The sequence below is a fragment of the Corvus brachyrhynchos genome, unplaced genomic scaffold (genome assembly GCF_000691975.1).
Source record: "Corvus brachyrhynchos isolate BGI_N302 unplaced genomic scaffold, ASM69197v1 scaffold14, whole genome shotgun sequence".
Lineage (NCBI taxonomy): Eukaryota > Metazoa > Chordata > Aves > Passeriformes > Corvidae > Corvus > Corvus brachyrhynchos.
The window spans coordinates 2,711,667-2,738,881 of record NW_008239110.1 but is presented as its reverse complement, the minus strand read 5'-3'; the positions used below and the strand labels follow the sequence as shown (position 1 = coordinate 2,738,881).

Genomic DNA, 27,215 nt, shown 5'->3' with positions numbered 1-27,215 from the left:
CTGGCGAGGTCCGGCGGGGTGGGTTCTCTCCTTCACCGTGTTTTTGCCATTTACCTTTTTCTTTTTTTCCGTTCCTCCCCGTTTTCCCCCATTCGCCCTTTGCAGCAGCGCAGGAGGCGGCTCCGCGGCGAGCCCTGCGCTCGCCCCCACAGGTGGCCCAGGCTGGGCCCTCTCGCTGCTTGCGGACCTTGGCAACCAAAGCCTGCAGCAATCCCCTTAAAGGCTGACGAGTGTGTTGCCAGGGCGAGGGTTTCTCCTTTGTCTGTTTAATGTACTGGTGTAACACGCACCTGTCCGTTTGTTTGTTTTCTTTTTTGTTGTTTGTTTTTTTTTTTTTTGTTTGTTTTTTTTTTTTTTGTTTGTTTTTTTTTTTTTTGTTTGTTTTTTTTTTTTTTGTTTGTTTTTTTTTTTTTTGTTTGTTTTTTTTTTTTTTGTTTGTTTTTTTTTTTTTTGTTTGTTTTTTTTTTTTTTGTTTGTTTTTTTTTTTTTTGTTTGTTTTTTTTTTTTTTGTTTGTTTTTTTTTTTTTTGTTTGTTTTTTTTTTTGTTGTTTTTTTTTTTTTTTTATTTCTGGGGGTTTTTTTGACAGGAAAGAGGAAGAGCTTGATTCGAAAGATGCTATCATACTGCATCAGTTTTCAAGGCCTAGGAATGGCGTTCCGAGTTTATCCCCGTTCTGCCTGAAAATGGAAACGTACTTGAGGATGGCTGATTTACCCTACCAGGTACATTGTGCAGTTTGCCTTTGCATTGCAGCTCTCTGTAATTGCATGAAATGGCACATAGGCATCCTGCTTCTCCTCCCCCCAGTCTGTCTCACCCAGGGAGATGTAAACATACACCTACAGCTGGATGGGTATGCCAACACTTTCATGTCTCCAATTAAATTTGGTGTATAACCTTCAAAGATACGACTTGAATAAGATTAGTCTGGAACAGCTGTAGATTAAACTGGCAAAGCTGAGTGAATGTTAAGAAGTTAACTTGGCTGGAAATGCTGAAGTGGGCAAATAGTCTGGAGTTCATGTCACGCTAAATAACACCCCAAAACTAAAGCAGAACACTATTTGATCTTTGAATTTCACCACGCTAAAGACATCAAGATTAGACAGCTGCAGGTTCTTGTTTTTCTGGAGGCCTTATCTCTGAAGCTTTCCTGGGAAGAAGCACTTACCTTTTGCTTCACCTCCCATGGCTAGTGCTTCCTCCCCAGTGAAGTGAGACAGGATTGCTTTTAGAGGTCATGAATACTGCTCCTTAATTGTGGTTGGGTGTATCCCGTGCTGTCTTCCTGCAGGGAGTGAAGCCTGAGCTACTCCAGCGAATGAAAGCTGTGGGAGCAGAAACTTGAATCTCGTGGTCTTGCCCGTTAGCATCGGGGTCGAGTTGGGATGCTGCCAGTGTGGCACACACCTTGTTGTGGTGTTGTCAGGCTATACAGCACACAGGCTCTTTGAGACATGGGATAGTTTTCTTTTTTTGTGTGTGTTAAGCACTGAATGCCTTTAAGTTGATAAAATAGTGGTGAAATATATAACTTAAGATCTTAGGTAGAAGAAATGTCTGGGGTTTCTTTCCTTTTTTCTTCTCCCTCTGTTTTTTCCTAAGTTATATAAATTTTCCTTTATCTCAAAGAGATTGAGCTGTGGGTAAGTTCCACACTCAGCCCCCAATTGGTTGAAACCACTTCTTACTGCTCCATACCAAGGTATTAGGAAGAGTGTTTTGCCTAAGTCCAATGTTGTACAGAGGAAAACCAACCCTATTACAACTTCTTTTTAACACATTCTCCATTGATGTTTAGCTTCATGTGTGGCTAAACTCCGTTACATTGGAAGAGAAAAGAAGTCTAATTTGTACATTTTGCTTAATTCTTTAAAAGCCTGAGTTTAATGTTTTCTTACAATTCAGTGGTACTCGAATCAGATGCTTGGGAGTACTAAAGAGGAGGACTTCCATCCTATGGGATGTATTTTCCTCATTTAGGTTTACAGAACTTGTGAGATTCTGAAGCTTGAACATGTCCTTGGAGCAGGAGGACTTCGTGCACATTGCTTTTCTCAAAGTAATTTTGGTAGAAATTGCACGTTTGAGGGGATGACTCTCTTGGTGGGATGTGTTTTCTTTCTAATGGCAGCTGATGCAGTTCAAAGGTTTGTGATGGTCAAGTTTGCTCTGGTGGAGAGTAGCTAAAGAAAGCTGCATTATAAAAGATGGTTGTGACAGGGCATGGTCTCTTCTAAAAGATAACACAGCATTTATGTGACTCAGGATGGAGTCCTTTAGAGAGCTCATGCTGCTCAGAAGTCACACAGTTTTTCCGAGAGAGGAGTTTCCAGAGGGTTATCCTCCCCTCTTTATTTTCTGTACTGAAGGTCAGCATTGTTTTTTGGTGTTGTATCTCTCTCTATCCCTACTCACTAGCTGTGAGCACACTAAACTGACAAGACAATCGAAAGCAACAGTCCTCCCTTCAGCTGCTTCCTCTTGTCCCTTCCTGCACATGCTGTTCTGTGGCAGGTCAGGCTGATAAGAGCTGGCCTAGCTAGAGCCATGAAGTTATAGTTTATTTGGTTTTAACTCAGCTTGGTTCCCCACATGCTCTGTGTGCCGTTTTGCAGGAGCAGGAACGGATCCTGCAGGTGCTGGGAACACCAGGTTGCCGCTTTTAGCCATGCTGGCTTACATGGTCTTGAGGTGCTTGTGGGGTTCCTGACCCTCTGAAAGGTTTTAGAGATAAGTTTGGTGGAGCTATCTTATGAGCTGAGCACGAAGCTCCTTTTTTCTAGGAGTGGATTTTGTTTCTGTCCTTGTGTTAGGAGTATGGTGCTGCATTGGGCTCTGGCAGGTGGAGGAAAGTACGGATGCTGCTGTGGGATTGAGCGTGAGAGGAGCTGAAGGGGACACTGTTCTTGGCTGGAGTTTCTTATACTCTGCCTGTAGACTTTGATTTTGTTCCCTCATGACTGTGTTACCCTTAGGACGCTGTTGGTGACAGAGGCATCCTTTGGCTGCCTGGCAGGCGGCGGGGTGGGTGTGTAGGGGGATACAGCAGGATCCAGAAGGAAACACCTTGCTTCCCTGCACACTCTCAGGTGCCACGATGGAGAAGCGCTGCAGGTGGCAGCTGGTGCTCATCCCAGGAGACCTGCTGCAGTCATCGCCTTGCTGGGGAGGGGCTGCTTTGAAGGGGGGGGTTATGAAACGGAGTAAAGAGAAGACGGGAAGGTGCTCAGACAGCTTTTACTCTTTTGATTCCTTGTGTTTATTGTAGTGCATCAGACTGTCGAGTATTGTGCTGTGTGTTACACAACATGCTTTAATGGCACGTGAGGGTTGGAGTAGAGTGACATATTCCTACCTTACTCTCACCTGAATTTCTCCCAACACGTGTGCTCTTGTCACAGGTTTTCTTGAGTCTGCCTCTCTGTGTGAGAGTTTTCCATTAAAAATGATTTGGGCAGCCCCACCCCAGCTGGGCTGTCATAATCCCTAGCTGGGTTTTCAAAACATCGATGCTTTTCTTGGTAAAGCTTGCTTTGAAAGAGCCCCTTCTAAGTCGTCATCGAGATCTTTTGGGTATTCCTGGATTTCCTCAAGAACATGAAGAGCTGAGCCTTTATGTAATCTAATAAATAATTAGCACATTTGTGCTGTTTTCATGCCAGGTCTGTGGAAGTGGTAGCATCCTTAGCAAAAGACATGAGTAAAAGTAAAATCATAAGTAGGAGTAATTGAAAATGTGAAATCTAATTTCTTCTGGATAGTACTGTAAAATTACCCCAGAAATACCTTGCGCCATTCTTTTTATAAATTCCTCTATAAATGAGGTTCTGTAGAGCTATTGTTATTGTTCCTTTGCAGGCACTTAATGTACCATGAGGTGTGAGGGGATATTCTTTGGTTTGCTTTTGGTTTTTACTAATACCATAGCTTTTCCCTGCTTAGCAGCTGGAACAATTTTTAAGTGGAAGATCGATAAATATTTGATAGCAATTAGCATCAGTGATAAGGATACAGAGGTTTCAAGCCTAAAAATGCCTGTTTGAGAACAGCGAGTACGAGAACAGTATAACAGATTTCTCAAGAGACTAAGGTTTTCTCAGGTCACTGAAAGATATTTCCTATTTTGTTTGATCAACCTTATGTAATGAAACACGAAAATATTTTTAGGCAATGTATTTGTATGTATTGGATATATGTGCTTGAAGAAATGTGCAGCTGAATAATAACAACTTGTTTTTTTCTGGGCTGCAAATGGTATGGACTGCAGTAATTGCAAGATGTAATAAACACATCTTTAAGTCCAGTAGCTTCTGCAAAACATCAGCATTTGTGCACAAGAAGGGAAATATCTTACTGGAAGGGCTTAATGAAGATTAAGCCAGGAATGCTCAGTGTCTTCTAAACGCTCTATGTAGTTCCAGGAAAACCTTGTGCTTCTGTAATAAAGTCACAATGAAAAATTGTGGAAATGTATCAGTCAATCTCAGTGCTTGAAAGACCATTTTTGATTCAGGAAAGATCTTGGAAGGTGGAAGGATGGGGCAGCGCTCTCCTTTCAGTTTCAGATGTTCAGTGGTTTTAGAGCTTGTGCCGTGGCATTGGCCCCTGTGTCACCCACACGTGCAGGTGGGAGGGATTCAGGTGCTTTATTCACCCACGCAGGGGTGCAGTGGATGAGCCATGATATAATCCAGTGTCCCCACTGTGCTGTTTGTTTGAGCACAAACCCTGGAAGAGGCTACAGCCAGAAGGCATTGTTTCCCAGAAGTGCTAGCCGTTTGTTTTCATCCGGGAGGGAAGAGCCTCTGGGAATGGCTGCGTGATGGCAGTGCAGTGCACATCTGCATTTGGAGTGGCAGCCAGGATTCTGGCCCTCTCAGACTGAGTGGGAGGTGTGCTCTGGTGTATGCTCCTTGCTTCCAGAGTGCCTTAATCCATCTTAAGTGGATTCAGGAAGGGTAGATACTTGAGACCCAAACAGATCAATCCAGAACTGCAAACCCTAAACCTCCAGCAATTAGGAGCTAAGTCCTGAAATGCTTAAGGTGACTGCCAGAGACTGAGTGCAGAGCCTTTATGGTGAGCCTTCACTGTTCAGCTTTCTGAGCTAGGAATTTTTATTCACTGAGTAACAGGATGAGAGGATGGGAATCACAAGAAAGGAAAAAAGTTGTGCCTTGTATCTGTGTCTTCAGGAGTCAGAGAATTGAAGACAAATGTCTGATCATGTTTTGGCAGCCAGCACTTCCTCTCATGCTTGTTTCTTGAGACGTAAATTCTCTAATCTCAGTGTTTCACCTTGTCATGGGAAAAACACGTTGCAGCTTCTGTGTGAGTGCTCTGCTGAGCAGGTATAGCAGTATTCAGCAGTGCAGTAGTGCTGTACTGTGCTGGGCTTGTTGTAACAAGTATGTGTATAAATGTCTGAGATTTCTAAGTTTTGAAGTTGCAGAAAACAGATTTCCTTTCTGCTCAGGAAGGGAATGATATGCCTTTCATATATGCTTGTGGATGTGTGTGTTTTGTCCTTGGAGGTAATGCAGCCATATGAGTTGGGTAGCGAATTAATTTTTTTTAGTGTAGTTTTAACATGAAAAGTGCAGATGTGTGCAGGAACCAAATTCAGTTGTGAGTCCTGTGAGTTAAAACTCCTTTAGAATACCGGGCCCAGTCTTCTGGGAGATCTGAGCATCTCCAGCCCTTAAATAACGCAGGTATTGAAATAATATTGTATCACATGGCATTCAACATAAAAGCATATAATACCTTGCAGGGCTTGGAAATAACTCCATCTGAATTATTGTGTAGGGTAAAGCTGCTGCTCTGGTTGAATAGCCACTGCTACTCTAGAGTATTAATTAAAGAAAAAGGTTTGTTGGATTTGTTGATTTGTTTCTTTAAAAACACAGAAAATTATTTAAAAATATTTATTCTCATTGAAACAGAACCTGAAGGGTGGTTTTTGTCTGTATATTTGTTTGTTTACTTGATTTTTTTTTTTTCTTAGAACTATTTTGATGGAAAACTTTCCCCTCAAGGGAAAATGCCTTGGATTGAGTACAATCACAAGAAAGTGTCTGGCACTGAGTTCATTATTGACTTCTTGGAAGAGAAACTTGGAGTGAATTTAAATAAACACCTTGGTCCACATGAAAGAGCTGTTTCCAGAGCTGTGACCAAAATGGTGGAGGAGCACCTGTACTGGTAAGCTTGCATGGCAAAGCTGGCTGTGTTCTTGTGCTGTCAGATCTGCCCCTGAGCTTGGGCCTCGACATGAATGCTTATTTTTTCTCTTGCAGAAAGCCTGGGTACCCAATTATTAGCTTCACAACTCTTCATCCTAGGAAACTGCTGCTCCTTTCTGTGTATGAGGGGGTATGAGCCAGGGATAATTCCCTTGAAAAGTTGTGCTGTGTAAGCAAGGTAAAGTCAGGCCCTTTGGCTGCAGCTTTGTAGAAGGAAGCAGCAGTGGGATGCTCCTCTGTCCTGTTCAGTGTGACCTCTGTATAGGAGCAGCCTTGTTAATAAAGACCAAAAGATCAAGGTGGCTGAATACATTTGTGGTTTGGGGGGTGTAGAGGAATAAATCCAGCATTTGTGATGAATCCAGAATATTGTTTTCTTATTTTTACTGATTTTAATTATGTGTGAGTGATTACAGTACGGATCATTGCCTTTCCTGTGACACAGGATACTCTGATTGATATGTGTTGTTGACAATACTGCCAATCAGTAGTGTACAGTGTTAGTCACAGTATCCTGAGAAGCTGAAGTATGGATATGAATGGAAAATAGAGATATAACCTTTCTGGTACTTTATGCATTTTACTGACATCTTTGAAGATAGTACCTGTGATTTCCTCTGTGCTTTACATTTCAGTCCTTTTTAAGTGCCCTTTCCAGTTTGGGCCTAGAAGCATCAGGTGGACATGCATCTTGGATGCTGCATTTGCTGCCTTAGCAGGCCCAAGGCTTTCTCCCAATAGTTTTAATTTCTAGTATGCATTTAAGTCCTTGCTACACTAAGTTTTGCATTTACGTTGCACCTTTTTTCTTCAAAACAATGTGTGATTTTTAAATTGAATGCATTTACCTGCTTTTTCTTTCACCTTTCGCAGCAACATGTGTACGTATAGTTCTTCAAATAATTTTTAGTGTCTCCTGAGAACAACTTTAGCATTCAGTAATTAGCAGATTGAAGTGATTTGGTTTGGAAATTAAATCTCTGCCTTCCAAGAAGTGTGGCCTTCCCTAATTATACTCATCTGCAGTGTCATAGCCTCCCAAACATGATACAAGCAGCCTGTAAATTAACTTTTCTATTGGTTCATTTTTCTACCCTCAGTTATTACAGCTGCCAAAGGGAGGATGAAGCCTTTTAGTCCCCTAATGCTTCATCTCCTTGCCTTAGTGTCAGTAGTTTCGTGGTTCACAGATTTAGATTTAACTGCGTTAAATGTATCATTACTGATGGCAGGCTTATGCTGCTATTGTGTCTCAGTTACAAAGTGCTTTCCTCTGTGAAGCTGTTGTCCGTCCATCCAGGCTCCCCTGGAGCTGGCTGGGCACTGCTGGACATGACAGAGGCAAGTGTGGAGGACAGGTGTTGCAAATTCAGGCACTGGCCCACAGAAGGGGCATGAAAACAGGTGGACAAAGTTACATCAAGAACAGAGATGTGCATGCCTGGATGTGTGTCCCTGTTCCTTTCCTGTGTAGTCACACAGCTGAGTTCCTCCAAGGCATGTATTTTTGCTGCAGTGCAGTAAGAAATCCAGCTTAAGTCTTACTGTATGTCCCTGTGGCTGTACCAGAGGGTCCATATGTTGGTGAGGTTACACCTTGCAGATTCCTTGTAGTAGGTGTTGCTGTTGTACTTCCTGGAGAACCACTTTGACCATCCTGTAGTTACACCAAAATAAAATCAGGCTTTTGTTGTGTAGGACCATATTTCTCCTTGACAGCATTGCATCTGTGGTTGTGGGATCTGTCCCTGAACCTTCCCACTTCCCACCAGATGCTTAGGGTTTGTTCTTGATGTCCTCGTGTCCCATGGGGAGGAATTTGGAACAGTGATTGCCTTTCTGCAGAAGAAGGTATATAAAACCAAGCCTCCAAAGCAGTGATACATAATGTGGTTCCTACTGTTTCATTGCCAGCAGCATGCAGAATAGCTTCATCATAAATGAGTAATACTGTAGTACATTAATTGGACAAAGAAGAAAATTACATCCTGTGGTGTGCTGTCTCTGGGTGGAGCTAGTCGTGGTGGATGTTCAGCATTTCCTCCAGAAGTGTTTAGCTTTGCCAAGGCAGTTGCTTATCCTCAGCAGTTAGTGCCTCTTACAGGTGGAAGTGGCTGCTCTGGCTGGAGATGAGAGCAGTGCGGGGCTGCTGAGAACCTCAGCCTCTGGACACCCTCTCTCCACCCGGGCTGTGGCACCTGGCAGGGCTCAGGCAGAATGACAGCAAGTGAGCATGCCTATTTCTGTGCTGGGGTTAGACCATATCTCTGGGATGCACAAGACTGATTTGGAGCTGGTGCCGGAGCTCCAGTCCCTGGAGAGTGCAGTAAGCCATCAGGCTTTTGCTATGTTTAATTGGCAAAGGAAAAAAAGTCCTCTAAGCTGAATGGCTGTTGGGGTGAGCCAGTGAAGAGCTGGAAATGGAACAATTTTGTGGCTCTCACCCCAGGTCCTGGATGCAATGCAGACCTCTGTCATCTTCTGTTGGCTTGCTCTGGGTCACCTCCACTACCTGCAGTGACCCTTGGGCCCCCAGAAACCAGTGGGGTACCCACAGCCACCTTTGGGGAATGCGTTGGCTTTTTGCTGTAACTGCAGCACGTTTGTGGGATCAGACCTCTGGTTAAGAGAGGTGTGATTCTCACTTCCTGCTGGGCTCGATGACACTGCTGGGATTCAGGTCAGGCAGCCCCTGGTGCCTGAAGGGCTAGCAAGTGCTGCGAGATGCTTTCTGTCTCTTCGATCTCAGGAGACGGAGCGTAGGTCGGTGGCACTAATGTGCTTAGTGAGAACATAAAGCCTTGAATATTTGGCTTAAGCAGACTAACCCATTAGATTGGTTGAGCTGTATTGTCAAACACAACTGTGGTGATTTATAAATGTGTGTGTATGTGTGTGTATATATATATATACACACTTGCAAATACATTTGACTTATTTCTTGCTTTGTCTTTGAAGAAGCAAACATCATATGTGATGAATGCTTGAAGTACAGGAAGAACATGGTATGAGAATACAGATGAATCTCACTTTGGTCAGTATTCAGACTTGCCATGTGTTAAATGTAAAATATTTTTATAATGTAAATATGCTTAAATACATCAAGCCAATTTTAAGAGCAGTGTCTCTCCTACTGCTAACAGTGATGAGGCTTGAATGCCGCTGGAGGCTTAAATGCCAGTTGCCCTGAGAAATTGCACAGCAGGTTGGGTTTCTACAGCTGATTGTGGAATGAATTTGTTATAATACTTCTGTGTTTCAAGAAATTCTAGTCTGCACAGGTTCAGATATGAAAAATAACCCCCAGTTCACATCCTTGTGAATGCCTCCCCCTTGCCTTGAAGTTCAGACAGTTTTGGGATAATCAGGCAAGCTGCTGTTGATGAGTCACTTTCTTCATCTCCTCGCCTGATTTATGTATTGAGGCCAAAGCTGCTGTTACATTTAGACTTCGGATTTACCCCCACAGCATTCCTTTTTAATGCATCATTGTTTTATTTATACTCTAAGATTTGTACAGATGTGCTGGCACAAGTGCGAATGGTAGTGTTTCCCAAAATGCTTCGTTCAGGCCAATATTTAAAATAATTATGTCATCCCATAAATACCTACTCTAGTGTAAAATGTACAGTTATGCTGTACTGAAGTAGATTATGTAGACTACCCAATTTCTGGCATTTCCTAACCTTTTGTAATATTGATAATATTCCACTAATGTAATCTGAGCAGAGGAGTGATGGGTGGAATTAAATGCTGAGAAGCGTGTTTTGGTAGAAGACACAAATTAATGAGCCCTTGAATAGAATTCTTTTAACAAAGTGCTTGTAAAGCCAGTTTTAAAAGTGTTTTTAACTCTCCCTGAATTGGAGCCTACTTTTTTCCTTGTTTTGTGTACTCAGAACCATAAAATTTTGGAAGTAAACTCTGTGATTGTCTATTTAGCTGCCTTAATTGCTCATGTAAATTTGAGATTTGGGACATGTAACAGTTCTGCTCATTCAAAGTGACAAGCAGATGTCTTAAGATTTGTGCTTGACAGTTTAGCCTAAGCAGGATTGCCTAAATCCTGTGCAGTTGTCTGTTGCTGTCCTGGTCATTAAACACCTGCTCTGATTTCTGCCCCTTCCAGACCCAAAGACCTCCTCTCCCAAGGCAAGCAAGTTCCCCTCTAGGGAACTGTATTTTTGCTTTAGAGTATGGGCTAGTTAGCTTTGTGGGAAACCTTGTTCATTCTGTTTTATGAAATTCAAACCATTTTGGACATGGTTGAGCACTCTTGGTGTGGTGCCAGCTCACTGGTGTGCTTGGAGTGAGCAATAATGATGGCAAGTCCATAGGGCCAGGTTTAATCTTGTACAACTGCGGTGACTTAAAAATTGCTGCAGTGGAATGTCCTGTGTTCTTTTTCTGTTTTGTTTTGGCTTCTTTTTCTTGTTGCCCTTCTCCAGGCCAGGCCTGTTGTCCTAAAGCAACTAAATTGTATTGCAGAGTTGCTACATGAGGCAGGTCAGGTCCATCCTGGGGAAGGAGGGTCTTTGCAGCAAGACACAGCAGTGCTTTCACAGAGCAAGTTTTTCTTGGCTTACTCAAGTAATAAATAATAACTTACAGATTGGGAGAAGAACTCATTGAGAGCAGCCCTATGGAGAAGGACTTGGGGGCTCTGGTGGATAAAAAAACTGGACATGAGCCAACAGTGTGAGATAGCATCCTGAGCTGTGTCTAGAGAAGTCAGGGGAGGTGATTCTCTCCTTCTACTCTGTTTTTGTGAGAGCCTACCAGCTCTGGGGTCCCCAGCATAAGAAAGATCTGGACTGGTTAGAGCAGGTCCAGAGGAAGCCACAAAGATGATCAGAGGACTGGAGCACCTCTCCTGCGAAGACAGGCCAAGAGAGCTGAGGTTGTTCAGCATCGAGAACAGAAGGCACCAGGGAGACCTCGTTGTGGCCTTCCAGCACTTAAATGGGGCTGATAAAAAAGAGGGAGAGTGACTTTTTACATGGGTGGATAATGATAGGACAAGGGAGAAGAGTTTTAAAATAAAAGAGGAGAGATGTAAATTAGGTGTTAGGAAGAAGTTCTTTACTCCAAGGTAGGTGAGGGATGGGTTGCCCAGAAAGGTTGTGGATGCCCTATCCCTGGAAATACTCAAGGCCAGGTTGAATGGGACCCTGAGCAACCTCATCTAGTGGGTATTATCCCTGCCCATGGAGTGGAAGTAGATGATTTTTGAGGTCCCTTCCAACCCATGTCATAGTATTGTAATTATTTCCTAGTGTTCTCATCAAGAGTTCTTCCTGTTCAGAGCTGTGCCTGCTGAAGGGACCTTGTCCTTTGCCAGGCCTGTGAAACATGACTACTGCAATGTTCTGCTCTAGAGAGTGCCCTTATGCCTTCAGCCCGGCCTTCTTTCCATCTGTCTTAAATCCTTAAAACCATTGTTCCTGGAACAGGGCAATCTCACACCACGTCTTCCAGACAAAGTCAGTGCTTTATGAGTTTCAGTAGTTCTTTACTGCTGTGCTTGTTGGCTTCATATTCCTCTTGTGTTGCTGGTGCCTCTGCTAAATCTGGCTCTGATTCAAACTTTGCATTGCTGAAACCTGCTCAATGACTTGAGTTCATCCATCAAGTTTGAAAAACGAGGACTGTGCGTAACACCCCATTAGAAAAGTGATATTGAAGCGCGTGAAATGTCAGCAGGATGCTTTTGTTACAATTACACAGTGCAAGAGGTTGTGGAGAAACCTGTTGAGGGTAGAAGCCATCAGTAGCAGAGCAGGTGCATTTTTGTTTTTCCCTGTTTATACATTTGCAGCAAAACCTGTTCACACCTCACTGTTACTGACTACAGTGAAACCAGTTAGAGCCAAAGGCACTGAACTGCAGTGGGCAATGTGAGTTTGATAAAATGTACATTATGAAAAGAAGTCACAGGACTTCTCCAGGAGATACTGGGGTTTTTTTTTTTGTTTTCCTTTCCTTTCTTGAATTAGGTGTACCATATCAGCACTAAGGGAATTATGTGGAGTTGGAAATATGTACGGTGATAAAACTGAAGTTATATTCCAAACTAAAACAATGAAGCCTTGGAATGGGTTGGAATGGAATATGTGTATCAATTCCCAGTGTCTCAGACCCTGCAGGCTTCATATGTTTATCTTGTCTACTTTGAGATGTCTTTAGCTGTTTTTCCAACATCCCTTGAACTTGGTGACAAGAGTTATATATGTGGTCTTTCTAGTTTATTTGTAATTTCTGAAGATGCTGGATATTAAAAAAGTTAATGTTTCTTAATTCATAAGTTTCTGGAGCAACAAATCAAGATATGTTTGCCTATAATATTAGTAAAGAACAAAAACACATGTAGGAAACAAAAATTTAAGCTGATGAGACAAAATTTTATGAAAAGACTTTTTAAAAGAATATTATTTGCCATTCAATAAAGCATGGAAGGCAACAGAGTCCTTTAGAAATGTCTCTCTCTTAAAATCAACATTTTGAAGAGAGGAAACTGTACAGGAGAAAACCGACCCAATAACCACTACCTCTAAATTTTTTATATTTTATTTTTAAGAGATCATGTTATTCTTCGTTTCTGAGCAGAAGAGAGCTCTTCTGAAAAATTACTGCTTCAGTATTTATGTTGGAGAAAAGTTACTGCTTTCCTAAGTGTCAGCAGTATAGAAAGGAGAAAGGTTGGTGGGAAAGATTTTATTTTTTTGGGGGCTGTTTTGTTGTTGTTTTGCCCAGGTCTGTGCAGTGAGTCGTCTTTAGCTAATAAATCCATTTGGCACTGCGTTATGTTACACGAGTTTAGCAGAATTCTGCAGCTTTTTCTTTATATTTCGGCGTGAATCTCTTTTTCTCCTGAAGTGAGTCATGATTTAATGAGAGAATAAGCACTGGGCAGTCTGCCTAAGTACTGCAAAGTAGATTTGCTCTGCTGGCACTCCGAGTTGCCTCTGAGTCTGCTGTTTGTGGAAGCTACTTCTCCATCAGGGCAGTGAGTGCTCGCCTGCCCGACCTCTGTGCGAGCCTCCACAGGGTGGTGTTGGGCTCTCTGGGAATCATGCTGCTGTAACTTATTTCTGCATCCTTCTAGGACTTTAGCTTATTGCCAGTGGGTGGAAAATCTTCATGAGACGCAAAAGATGGTTTCGCTTTTTGGTCCCTTCAGCGACTTGCTGAAGTGGATCTTTTGCCATCTGACCAAAGGAATCGTGAAGCGGGAAATGTACGGCCATGGCATTGGGCGCTTCTCGGAGGAGGAGATGTACACGCTGATGGAGAAGGACATGCGGACTCTGGCAGGCCTCCTGGGTAAGGTACAGTGAGTTGTGGTGCTCTGTTCACAGCCCCTCTCTCCACAGGGTGGAATTGACCTCCGGTGCTTCCTGACAGCTTGATCACACACAAATAATCTCATTTTGGCAGAAGCAAGAGGCTGTCATTCAGTGCCTTCCTTGCTCTGGCAGAGACACTGTTTCTTTTCCCGCTGTGTCTAGAGGCACTGAGCACTGAGTATGTGTATGTAGAGGAGCAAACCTGCTATTTTGGAAGAGCATTTGGCCGTATGAAATTAGGAAAATACAATGTTTAGTTCTGCAAATGAAACCTCTTATTAATACCTATTGTGGGGGGGTGGGGTGGAGTGTATGTGTCTCATTTTTTACTTCCTGGTTGTATTTCCTTTCCTGTTTTTTATTTGTAGCTGTTTGACAGATTGTTATGGGGTTGCCTTTTGAAAACCCTTTGCAGATGTTATTTTGATGAACTGCACTTTGTTGTGTGTGGTTAGTGTCAGCAGCTTTATTCAAAGCTCCTAGTAGGGGATGGTTCTGTGTTGTCAAAATAGGTGGGTTTAAACCTCTTGGTTGTCTTGGGTGAATCCCATACAGTTAGTCTTAAGGTTGACTTCACTTACCTAGAATTACATGAGCCTCATCTCTGTTGCTTGGCTCAGGCTGAAATCTACACTGGAGCTGTTTTGCACTGGGCTTCTTGCCTTCTGGTCCACTGAGAGCTAAGCATATTGTGCATCTGTGTAAAACTTGCATTTTGAGGAACTGATGTGGGGCAGATTGTCACTTCCCATGAGCTTATGTCTTCCTTGTGCAAGAAACCAAGAGAGATGGTACCTGTGTGGCTGCTTTGTTCCTGTAACAATTGCCTTAAAGAGGTGGCTGAGTGGAGGACAGGAAGATGCCTCCCTGCCCTGTGCTGCAGAGGGGGGACACACTGCACATGCTCTAAAGAGACAAGTGTGGAGTGCATCCAAATGGAACAAGCTGGGGAGACCCCAGAAGGAGGCAGAAGCTGAGTGCTTGCTGAAAAAGGGAAGGAAAAAACATGCTTCTGGACTTCAAAGCTGTTTTGGAAAGGAAGGTATTTGCAGTGGACCCAGATGGGGCTGTGTAGAGTTTTCTGTAATTTTGTTTTCTGAAACAAACCTGTTGAGTTTCTGGATTGGGAACAAGGTGGAAAAAAAGAGCTGAGGTGCATGGACACAATGGGCAAGGGGAAGATTTGTTGACAGCTCCTCTTTTGACAGCACTTTTTTCTGATAGATTTTGTTTGTTAACAGAATCAATTACCTATTCTAGTGCCTCTTCAGAGAATATCTGTTGTTTGGAGCTTAAAGAGGTCCCTTTTCTTTCAGAGGGAGGAAGGGAGGGAACAATTCATTTTAGAAGAGGAGGTCTGGTCGTACCTGCTGCAGAGCTGTGGCCAGCTCAAGGTACTCTCCTCTGTGGGACTACTGATGCTGTAGTGTTGAGATTGGCACTGCATGGCTCCATGCTCATCACAAGGAGGAGTGGGGTTGCGACAGGAGCTGGAGCAAGTTCAGTCTTGTGACTTAGTAGCTCAGCAAAGCCCCCTGTCTGTCAAGCTGAAAGGAGTGACAGTGGATATGTCTCTGCTAAAGTCATCCGTGTCTGCCAAGAGCAGACAGAACCTTCAAGAGAAACTAAAATGTGTGCCCGAATACCTGTAAAAGTCTCTAGATTTGCTTATTTCTGTGGAGTCTATACTGACACTCAGATTTGTAAAATTTCAAGTTCAAAGGGATCACATAATTATCTAGACAGATCTCTGTGGATTAGACTGCTTGACTGCTGTCTTGAGGCCTGTGCCTTTTCGCTGGCTTGAGAATGGCTTTCTAAAAGCAATCCAATTCTAATTATGAGATTTCAGCAGGTGGAGGTGCCACCACTTCTATTAGTAATTGCTGGCAGATGTTAGTCACTATCTAAATCTGTTCAAAATTGGGCTTGTTTCAAATGAGAATTTGTTCAATTCTAGCCTGCAGGCAGATGCTCTTCCTAGTTTTTTCTCCCTTCGTGGGTGGCTTGGGTCATCTCCCTGTGAAGGTAAATGCTACAATCAGCCTCTAGCTTTTGTGGGAAATGCACTGGAAATCCTCAAGCACTTCTTCACTATATCAAGTTTTTGATTGTATTGTACATATGTTACCTGCAGAGTTTTTCTTCTTACTTCCAGATTGTTGTTGAGAATGTGCTTGTGTACTTTAAAAGGCCTTGATGGGCATTTGCTGTATTCCTGTTACGTTATTACATTACCAGCTGTATATCGTACATTTTTTTTCATCTTCCTCTCTGAAATGGATGTCAGATTAGTCAGTGTGCAGTTACATGAATCATTATATTTTCCATTTTGATTATTGGTGAGTTTGTCTACTTTCCTGTAATTGCCTTGATTTTCATTAACATCAGTATGCTCATGTTTTCTCCAGCCATCTGTTTATGGTTGGGTCTACTCACCGTGGCCTCCAGGTAGTATCCTGGAATGGGGACAGGGGGTGGGATGAAGACTTCCTGCCTGACTAGAGGCTCCCCTGTTTCAAAGGGGGAAGGAGAAGGCAGTCAGTCAGCTTATTGCCTGCACAATCTTTGTGAGAGTCCCCTCCATATATATGTACCTAAGTGTTTTCCCAGAAGAGGACGTAGTTGGGATTTTGGCTGTTATCTTAAGAGCTTGAAAATGATGTCTATGGTGCAGAATAGCTGCACATACCAAACCGTAGCTGTCAGCCATTCAGGCATATCAGATTAATGCTCCCTTTTTTAATAGGGGCCATTCACATGGGAAACAAGAATAACTTTTAATTCTAAGAGCTGCTTCCAGAGAATGATAACGTTGCAGCTGCCAGTTCTTACGACATTTGTTTTGACTCTTCCAATCACATATTTGGTGCTTTTTTTTCTTTATTTTTATTTCTGAGAAAAATTTTTCTGTTTCCCTTATACCTATTTCCCTGACAGATTCCTCCAGATCTTATAAACATGGAAATTGGAGCTAATCCCACTGTGATGGATCAGCCTGTCCCACTGGTATCATCTTTCTCTCTGTCCTGCAGTCTTTAAACCACAAATGTAATTTCCTTGTATTGTAGCAGTTTTCTACTGCCTGATAATAGTGTAAGAAAGTCTGGGGAATGAGCATAAGAATTAGCAATATATAAAAATATACATTTTGGTAATTGTTTAGAAGAGGCAAGTGAGTGAGCATAAATCTGTTCGTGCCCTCTCAGCTGTCTGCCTCTCAGACTATTTTGGTAGATGGGGACTTTGAGCAGGGAGTTGCAGGCCAGCACCTTCCTGAAGTGGATTTTGGAAAGCATTTGATGCTTTGTGGAGGGCAGGGGTGCTCAGAGCTGAAAATTTAGAGGTTGGACTAACGTGAATGTGAGCCTCTGAAGTGAGTTAAGTGCCCTGTAGCAGCCTGCGAGTGCTGTACATGCCTCCGTGGAAGGGTGCAGGTCTTCTGCTTGTGTCCCACAGACCTGTTTCTTGCCGGGGTTTCTTGACCCAGTATCGAAGTAGCTGCTTTTAAATCCTCTGGTGCATGCATTTGTAAACAGTGGTGCTGTGTACTCTCAAATTCCTGGGCCGTGCAAAGTTGATCCAAGTCCAGTGTGACCAGGTGATTTCATTTCTGTTGGATTATCCAGGAGATGCAGAGAGGTGTTTGAGATGACCAGCGCTATGGCAGCCTGGATATGACAGACACTGTGTAATCTTGCCTAAAAACAGACACAGATATACCTGATCTCTCAGGAAGTCTTCTGGACTAAAGTTGCACTGGAAGTTTTGAGAACAGGTTGGAAATGGTGGGCGAAAATGTGCACAGATGCCATATTTTGTGGTGCAGCATGCCTTAAAACCAGATTTGGAGTTTTATGATCCCACAGGTTTGTTTTCTCCTCTTGCCCCTTGTTTCCATGCACCTGAAGGTGTGGGGTGTTTTGCCTGGGGAATCGGAGGGTGGGATGGTTTAGCCCTCACTCAGTGCCTACTTTAGTTGTAGGAAGATGAAAATTACAGTATTTCTTCCCAGCACGACATCATTATGGATTGAATCTCAAGACCCAGTTGTATGGTGCTAAATTCCTGGTGCTGGCATATAACTGTGGTTTAGGGACCAATTTTTGAGCTATGTTTGAGACTGATGAGTGCTTAGGTGTCAGATAAATACTGAAAAGACACAACATTTACCCTGTACAGAGTTTTCAAACAATAGATTGATGGAACTGTGAAAGAGCTGGGGAGAGTTAACTCCATGTTCAAATGACATCTGACAGGCCAGAGAAGGTTATTGTTACTGGCTGTTCCTGAGCACTGTTTTGCTGCGCTCTTGTGCAGGGGGGTGGCAGCATTCCTTGTACTGTACATTGGAATTTGTTGCATTTTACACTGGACAGTTCCTCTGGACTTGCTCAATAAACCTAACACTGAATAACCTGCTGAATTACAGGCAGCTTGGAAGAATGTCACGGGGAGATGAGATAACGGGATTTTTGGAATTCAATTAGGTACCACATTTCACAGAGTTTATAGCGCTTTGGGCTGAAGCAGGAGCAGTGCAACCAGCTAACTTGACCTCTGCAATACTGCCTGTTTCACTGTGTGCTCTGTGCATGGTCTTTGCTCCAGGTCTCCTGCCTGTGAGGGGAAAACAAGTCTACAGTGCATGTTTTGTTGCAGACAGTGGCTTTGAAACATGTATTTTCTTCCCTGTCTTAGTTAATTATCCATCCATTTGTGCTGTGGTGGCCATTTAGGACCACCATGACACTGGGGTGCCCAGAGAGGTAAACGGAATTTCTGTGTGGAGCAGACATATCCTTCCACTGTGCCAGGCCAGTCCCAAAGGGCTGCTGTTTCACTTACTGCCTGCATGCCTGACACGCCTCAATTTGATTTCTACCTGTCAGGAGTCAGTGGGGATGAGGGCACCACAGTGGTGGTGTGTGAGAGGACCTGTTCACTCCTGCCTGCGGCTTTGCCCTCTTCCTGGAGATGCAGGTCATTTCTGAGCAGGTCTGACTGGTGCATCCATTTCATCCTGAGCAAACAGGGAGAGAGGAAAGCTTTGGGTGTGACTTTTCTTTTTCCAGCTGATTGGATGAGTAAATTGAACCTGGATCTGCATGGATGAGAGGTAAAGGATGACCAGCTTCTTTCAGCAAGTTCATGATTTTGAATAGTGGTTGAGCGGTTTTGGGTTTGCACCAAGGCGAAAATGGTGCTTTCAGGCATCTTGTAGCTGCAGATCAGATTTTAAATGCAGCTGAATGAGTACAGTGTGTGAGTGCTGCCAACTGTGAGGAGCAGAGGAGGTTCCTTGGCCAGTGGTGGCTCTGTAATTGGCCTGGTTATAGAAGTCATGAGCACAGGGGAAGCTGCAATAATGGATTTCACTTGCTGAACCCTAGAAGTGGCTTTGGTACCATACTCAGTCTTGAATCCCTGTCTTTGAACAAGTGAACCTTTTAATTTAAATAATTTCACTGAAACAAATATGCTAAAGGTGGGACTGTGATTTTTTTTTTTTTTTTTTTTTTTTAATTTGGGGAAAAGTGACATCCAGTCAAGAAATATTTGCTGTTGTATTTACAGGTGACAAAAAGTACATTATGGGATCAACTGTTTCCACTGTTGATGCCACTGTCTTTGGACATCTGGCACAGGCAATGTGGACATTACCAGGGACTCGACCAGAGAGACTAATCAAAGGTAAGAAAGCTCTCTGATTAAAAGCTCTTGGTGGCATTTTCCATGTTTAAACTCGGAGTACCTTGGAACGACATTTTGAAGACTGCCAGTACTTCAGCAGATTGTTCTTGCCTTTCATGTAGCATTTGTATCCTTTAATGTTGTTTTCTCTTTAATGTTCTACACAGTAATTGTTTTTATTTCTGCACTTGATCTTTTCCCTGTCTAACGTGGCAAAGCCTTAAAGCCTCTAAGGAGTGAATGCTGGGTAGAGTATGAGAAAACAGAAGAGTAGCCATTAGCCAAATTCTGCTGAACTGAGTACTTTCCTTGATAGTAGAACTGCCAGTGCTGTTGTCCCACTGAAATTACAGCCTTTGCTGTTCTTGAAGATGCCGGACAAGGAAGAAATCCAGCTTGGCTTTGGAGTCGCTTTGCTTTTGCATGAGTTGGAAACCAACATACCCCTCCTCTCCACAGAGGGTTGTTTTTTTGTTTGATTTTTTTTTGGTGGGGCGATATAGATGTTAAAGTACATCTTGCATCCCTTTTCATAGTAAAAGATAGCATGAAAAATGGGGAGAGCTAAGGAGGAAAAGGATGTAAAATAGTGTAAAGGGAATGAATCTGACCTGTAAACCTACTCTGTGCAAGAGAGCTCTGCTAAACCTGCGGTTAGGAGGCACAGACTTTGTCTTTTCCTCAGATAATGAGCACTTGAGAGGAGGATATAAATATTGGCTATGCAGTTCTTCCCTTTGATGTCTGGGGCATCATGGGTAAAATTCTGAAGGGCTCATTGCTTTCTGGAAGGATTACTATGCTTGTTGAATTAGTTCGTCTCTAACGAAAATAAATAGAAGATAATAGATTGAAATACCCAAGCAGTGTGGTTGATTCTCTGTACCCATCCGCCTACTCATGCTGTTATGAGTACAGGTTTTACATGCACTTCCCCTTTAATACACTGTTATTTCTTTCTTATTTGAGTTCTTTTATGCTTTATTTTGTAAGCATACATGTATTTATAAACATGAGGCATAAGATACTAAGGCTGGGAGCAGTAGGAGTGAGCCTGTGGCCATATTAAATGTGAATTTATGCTGCAGCCAACGCTGCCATCTGGTGGTGGACCCCCCCAAATTCACTGTATTTAATAAGCGTACTATGCCATCTCTAAGATCAAATTCTGTCTTTAGGAACCAGGTGTCTGCAATTAAGAAAAAAGTTCTACTTCAAAACCCATACAATATTAGTGTCTTGTCTTGATTTCTTTTTGTAGAGGTTGAATTTGGGATACTTACTTTGCTATTTGTGTGAACATGCATTTGCAATTATTCCTGTGTAACCCTTCTTGTTCTGTGTAATACATGTTTTAAGTTACATTAAAGTTAAAAACAGAGCTTCTGAGAGGATTGATGGCATCTTGGAATTTTGAAGCTCCTTTGGGAAGACCCCGTACAGTTTGTTTCCAAACACAGATACTGTGTTTTTGCATCATCAGGTGAGTTAGAGCATTATTGGCTGGATATATTTACTGAAGTCTGTTGTGTTGTGTTGCAGGTGAACTAATTAACCTTGCTATGTATTGTGAAAGAATAAGGAGGAAATTTTGGCCAGAATGGCACCATGATGATGACAACACTCTGTATGAATCTGAGGAAAGCAGCGAAGCAAGCAAGACTTACTCCCCTTTGCAGGACTTCAGTTTTTATTCAAGGACAGAAACATTTGATGAGGAAGGGAACAGTATTTCCCAAACCCCTGACACAGATTACACTGGACACTCCCTCTTTGATTCAGATGTGGACATGGATGAGTACAGAGATCAAGAACAATGCAAGTGATATGTACAAGTGTCTCCCATTGTGCAGATAAGCTGTTTCTTGGGATCAGTCTGATTTGTTTTCTTCTTCAGGTCAGGGAGAGGTTTATACTACTTTGGAAGAGACCATTGTGCTTGATTCAGCTGTCACATACTGCTTGGACTATTTCAGCCGTATTTCATTTTGTGTAATTGTTCAGGTGGATCAAGGTAAACACATTTAAAACACACATGGGCAAACTGGAGGTCTAGAGGGTAGCAGGACCTTTTAATCTGTTTTTGTTGATGTTCAAAACCAGATCCCCCATTCAAGTGGGACGGACTTCTGGGAAGTGGAAAATTTGTCACAACTGGTTTGTGTTGATATCTTTACAGCAGCGGGTTGAGGACAAAAATGGAAGAGGTATGACTGGCACAGCTTTCTTCCATGGAAGAGAGTCATTGATGCTGTAATGAAAAGGCCCTGGTGGTGTTGGTTGACTGCCATTTCAATATAAGCCAGTGGTGTGCCGGGGTGCATCAGATTCACGCAGCACCCTGGCCTGTATCAGCAATAGTGTGACCAGCAGGACCAGGACAGTGACTGTCCCCCTGTCTCAGCACTGGTGAGGCTGCACCCCCAATCCTGTGTTCTGTTCTGGGCCCTTCACTACAAGAAAGTCATTGAGGTGCTGGAGCATGTCCAGAGGACAGTGAAGCTGGTGAAAGGAACTGGAACACAAGTCATGTGAGAAACAGCTGAGGGAGCTAGGGGTGTTTAGCCTGGAGAAAAGAAGTCTCAGGGAAGACCTTGTTGCTCTCTACAACTGCCTGAGAGGAGGTCGTAGGGAGGTGGGGGTTGGTCTCTTCTCCCAAGTAACAAGCTCTAGGATAAGAGAAATGGCCTCAAGGTGTACCAGGGGAGGTTTGGATTGGATATTGAGAAAAACTTCACTGAAAGGGTTATCAAGCATTGGAACAGGCTGCCCAGTCACCATCCCTGGAGGTATTTAAAAGCCACGTAGATGTGGCACTTCGGGGACATTGTTTGGTGGTGGACTTGGTAGTGCTGGGTTAACACTTGGACTTGATGATCTCAAAGGTCTTTTCCAACCTGGAAGATTCTGTAATTTGGCAAAGTTTCAGGGGAATTTTGTTTGATAGCTACCGGTACTTTGGGTGCATATATTACAGCGTCTGCAGGAAAGAACTGCTCCCAGTTCTTTTGGAGACGGTCAGGGAAGGATGGAGGAAAATATATTCCTGCAGAAAGGAGCTGGCTAGTGTTTCTTATTCTTTGCAGAAGGTTGAAATCACCACTCTAGAATATTTTTATTTAGGAGGGAGATGTCAGTGTTAACTCCTCTGGAATGTGTGTTGGTCAAATTTCTTCCATGTTTTTGAATTACTATTATGTTTCTACTCCCTGCCCATGACTGCTGTCTGCTATTTCTAGGCAAGGCCAAAGAGCTGGGATTTGTTGCTAAAAGCCTGGTGTGTCTCAGCAGTGGGTGCTTTGTGCTCTTCACCAACAGACATAGCACACTCATGAAGTTTGCAAAGCAGTTTGAGGTATTAGTAGGCATGGGATGCTGTGTAATTGCAAGATGTTGGCCCAGATAATGGAATGCTTTATAGCTGCCTGGGAAGGTGCTTCAGTGGGTGCTGGGCACTGTGCTAGCTTACAGTGCACAGTCCCTTAAGCCAGTGCAGGGAAGGTGAGATGGTACAGTTCCTTCAGCACCGCCATGTGTGCGGGGAATTCAGATACTGAAAGCGTGACCAGAACTGGATCTAAGTTGCCTTTGCTAGCACCTCTGTGGATCTGGATCTCAAAACAATTGCAACATGCTTCATGTTCTTGTCTCCCTAAATGCAGATGAGAATAAATCCATTGGATTTACTCACAGCTCCAAAGTTGAGCATGTACTTCAGTGTTGCTTGGCCATGATTAGTTGATTTTAGTAGAAAGAAGAGAGCATATCAAACGTACTGAGCTGTTGTGTTTTTAAATATGCATATAAAATTGGGTATTCGACTGCAGACTTTGTTGGTGGCCTATTTTGATTATGACTTTCTCAGTGATTTACAGTTAGAGGAATCAGGATCCCTCAGCAAAATTTTTATAATGTGCTGGTTTGCCAAATGTTCTAGGAGTGGACAGGGCAGACAACTGCTTTAGGATGATAATTGTTGGTAGTTGTAGTGAGTCTGGAGCTTGAAATAACTCCAGCATTCAAAGAATAGCTTGCTCCCTTGGGTTCTGGAGTGCTTCCTCTGGGGAAACATGGAGTTAACCGTGGCTTTGAAGGCAGGGACATCTTTGTATGCAGTGAGGCCCCAGTTCTGTTCATGCATGGGAGCCACTGCAGTGAGAGCTGACAAGTTTGTTGTGAATTTACCCCTGTTTCCAGAATCCCTAGGCATGTCCTTGGAGCCATGTTCCGGTCAATGTTGTGGGCAAGTATCATTTGCAAAGTGAACCAAAACTGAGAAGGAGGAAGATATCATCCAGTTACTTGAGACCCTTCTCAGGAAACTTAGCACAAGGGTAGGGCACAAACCTTTGAAGATAAGTCTTGGGCTTGAAATTGCAGAGGTGATGGCCTGAAATGCCTGTGTAACTCCATGGCCAAGTCAGGAGAGATTTTATCTGCAAAAATGTAGGTATTGATATTCTGAATGAAAGGATAAAAAGCTCCTATTTAAAAGCATTAGCATGTTGGAAATTCTGATGGAGGTGTTCTCACTCATTTACTGATGCATGTTTGAAGGGTGTGCATTCTCCATTCGTTCCGCATTGCGAAGTGTGCTTGCAGCAGATGAGTCCTAGTCATTAAAAGCCCAGCCTGAGTTCAGCAGACTGTATCACCTTTGTAGCTGGGGTGGGCTGACAGATTTGTCCATGGCAGTGGCCCTTGAAGCACGGGTTAAGCAGAAGTCAGCGATATCGCTGTGCCCTGCCATGTGTGTGGCCGATCAGGATTTTGTGTGGCTGCAGGCAGTGGTGGGTGCAGAGCCAGGTGACACCAGCGCGGTGCACAGCCGGTGCCACCATGGCATCGCTGTCTGCCAGCGCTTGGAGCTGCTGCCGTGGCAGGTAGAGCTGATGCCAAGGCACAGGGACCTGTGCCAAGGATGGAGGTGTTTTGCAGGGCTGTGATTATGTTCTTTGCTTTTGTGTCAAATAACTGGTGTGTCTCAGCAGATGCTGAACCTCATCCTGACCAGCCAGGTGATGGACATGCCTTTGGAGGAGGTGAAGAAGGGAGAATCAGGAGGGTTGCAGAAGGGGAAGCATCTTTTTGCTGTCAGCTGAGTTTTTCAGGGTTCATCGCTGAGGTGAATGTATTTTGCAGCTTATCACGTGCCCTTCCCTTTCTGAGGGGCTACTCAGCTTACTTCAGAGGAGAGGTTAGTTGGGAGAAGTTAGCCAGCTTTGTCCTCATGACAGCTACTCTCAGTAAAGTTTGCAGTTTTGATTTTGGCCGTGTTTCAAATTAGAGGTGAAATTAGGAAATGGCATCTCTAAGAATTTATAGGTGTAGTATTTTGTCCAGGCAGGGTAGGAAACCCTTGGGTTTATTTGTCCCTTCCAGAAAGAAATACTGACTGTTAGACCTCTTTAAAAGGATTTAATCCATGCATTTTCTTCTGAAAGCTGTCTTGGTAAATGGTTGTGGGGAAACAAAAAAAAGTTTAAAAAAATAAATGAAAAAGTGTTCATTCATTTTTATTTGCATGGAAAAAAAAAAAGATGTGTTTTCTTAAAAAGGGAACAATTGTTTCTGACTTTCCAAAATTTTGCTAAAAGAGCAATGTTTTCTTAGTCCTGCAGTGTCTTTTTTTTCCCCCATTCCGTCTTATCTATTTTTAATGTTAGTGCTGAGGGGCTGTACAGAACTAAAAATAGTCGGAGAGCATCTTTATTTCCTTTTGGCTTTTTTCCCTTTTTTTTTCTCCCTCACGGATCAAAATTGCAGGCGAGTCCATTGTAGGGGTGCTGGAGGTCCAGACTGTACTGCTGGCGGGGTTGAGGGTCAGCAGGTGTCTCTGCAGCCATGAAACCTGGGACAGCTGTGAGTTGCCAGCTGCATGGCAGGTGAGCTGGGATAGCGACTTCTGTCTGGAGCTGGAGGCTGATGGATGCCACGATGTCGTGTCTGAGGTGACACAGACCACATAAGGTTTTTCCCTGGCTGGGGGTCCCTCTGCCACAGCCAGAAACTCACTGTGGAGTTAGGAAGGGTTCAGGGGCCCTTGACAAGAGTCAGATGTCAGTGAGGTGTCTGAGACCATCACAGGTACCAGCACCAAACCTGGTTCCAGCCACAGCCCCAGCCTGGTTTGGGGTAGATGGTGGTGCAAGGTACTGGCAGGAGGAAAGCTGTCTTGGGGCTCCTCTGCACTGTCCAGCCCCTCTCAAAATAGGGCAGGGGAGCCCTTGGATGGTCATTGGAGGAGGCAGTGGAGAAGGGAGTTGCCAAGTGGTGGGTCTCTGCAGGAGACTCAGGCTGCACCTGTGGCCTGGCTCATGCCACAGTTCCAGTGGATGGGTGGGACCCCTGCTCTGCTTATGAGGTGGAGCATGAGCCCATATCCTGGTTAGGAGACAGTGCTGTTCCTCCTGGTTACTTTACCCTTAATACTGCCAAAGGCTGAGTACTGCCTTTGTGATCCCATAGTGCTGCTTTAAAGATTGAGTAATTGGCTTGCCCCTCATTTGGCGCATGGAAGTTTAAAGCAAGCCCTGCATTTCCAGTGGAGTTAGATTTGAAGCAGTCTGTTGGGGTTTTTTTCATGTGAATTGCAGTGTTTGACTGTGTGACACACTGTCATGTCAGAAGGGATTTGTTTACCCCTGTTGGTCTCATTGGCTCTGTCAGCAGGGCTCACTGTTACCGAGTGGGGGAAACAGGCGCTGGGATGTATAGGTCCTACAGAAATCCTGCAAATGTGGTGTTTGATTTAAAAACCAAACTGAACCTGATGTTTCAGATCTGGAGGACTGTTTCTATCCAATTATAGCACTGCAAGTAACACATTTTGATCTTTAAAACCTTGGCAGTGTCCCTCCAGATCTATATTCTCTTTGAAAAAATACTGCCTGAAATATTTCTGCAGCAACAGTTCAGGCACAAATTTGCTTTTGTCAGTGATGTCTGCTCAAGTAATCATGACAGTTTCATACTGTTTTCCTTGAAAGGCCTGTATCTGTCAGATGCTAAGCCTTACAAAATATTGCCTGCTGGAAAAGCGTGTTATGTGCAGATTTATGCAGGGCAGCTCACCAAGTGAAATTTCTGTGGCAGGGGATGAATTCAAGTGGGTCTTGTCCTTAGATGTTTGAATAAGAATTTGAATCTGTTTTCTGACAAGTAGCTGTTTGGCCTAACCCTCCTTCTGTCCCCAGATACTGCAAAATTATGATTTAGGCATGTGATACTAATAAAGCAAATTATGCTCTCTAAATGCAGCATTAAGTTGGACGGTCCAGTATCTGGGACACAGGAATGGGTACCCATAGGTATGAGTCATGCCCGTACATCTCAGCAGCTGTGATCCAGAGGAGCACACAGGTCATACTGTTTAATCCCATGGGACCAGAGGTGACTCTGAATGACTGCAGTGGCTTTCAGCAGTTGATCAGAGCTATGGGGTATGCATGAATGCTGTGCCTTGGGTATTCCTTAGTGCTGGGTAGACTGTGCAGGGGCTCATTTCGGTAGCTGTGGCTCTGATGAGGTGTCAGCCTGCTGTCATCCCGTGCCCGTGCTGCAGAGACAAGGGTTTTTGGGAATGAGCATTGGCAGTGAGCACAGCTTTGAGCAGGTGAACATGGGCTGTCGTATTGAGCTGGTGTCCTGTGGAGGGAAGGTGTTCCCTGCACCGTGTGTGTGGATTTAATTGTCGGGCCAGTGACCCCAGTCTTCACAGCTTTGCCTTGGTGGAGAGAAGGATTTGCAACATGAATCGGCTCTGCCTCAGTGATTTGGGGCAATCCTCTCTTTGATGGCCATTGGGGAGGGCTCCTTCTGCCTTCATTCCCTATGGAGGCACCCCAGGGTGAAATACTTCTCAGCAAAGGTTTCTGCAGCTCTCTGAGCAATTTGGAAAGTTAAATGGTATTAGTCTGTGTACAG

General features: G+C 43.7%; 1 protein-coding gene and 1 long non-coding RNA gene across 2 annotated transcripts in view; both read left to right on the top strand.

Annotated features, from left to right (window-relative positions):
* Nucleotides 1-558: 558 nt before the first annotated feature.
* The window catches only part of FAXC (failed axon connections homolog), a 27,626-nt gene continuing 969 nt past the window's right edge, over nt 559-27,215 (top strand). The window contains exons 1-5 of the mRNA XM_017739589.1: nt 559-723; nt 6,012-6,208; nt 13,355-13,572; nt 19,173-19,289; nt 20,832-27,215. The exon at nt 20,832-27,215 is cut by the window's right edge and continues 969 nt beyond it. Of these exons, the coding sequence (XP_017595078.1) occupies nt 685-723; nt 6,012-6,208; nt 13,355-13,572; nt 19,173-19,289; nt 20,832-21,115 (855 nt within the window). The 5' untranslated portion in view covers nt 559-684 and the 3' untranslated portion in view covers nt 21,116-27,215. The remainder of the gene's footprint in view (nt 724-6,011; nt 6,209-13,354; nt 13,573-19,172; nt 19,290-20,831) is intronic.
* On the top strand, nt 19,296-20,537 carry LOC108448003. The gene is made up of 2 exons (XR_001863757.1): nt 19,296-19,416; nt 19,618-20,537. It is a non-coding gene; the product is annotated as an uncharacterized LOC108448003 (long non-coding RNA).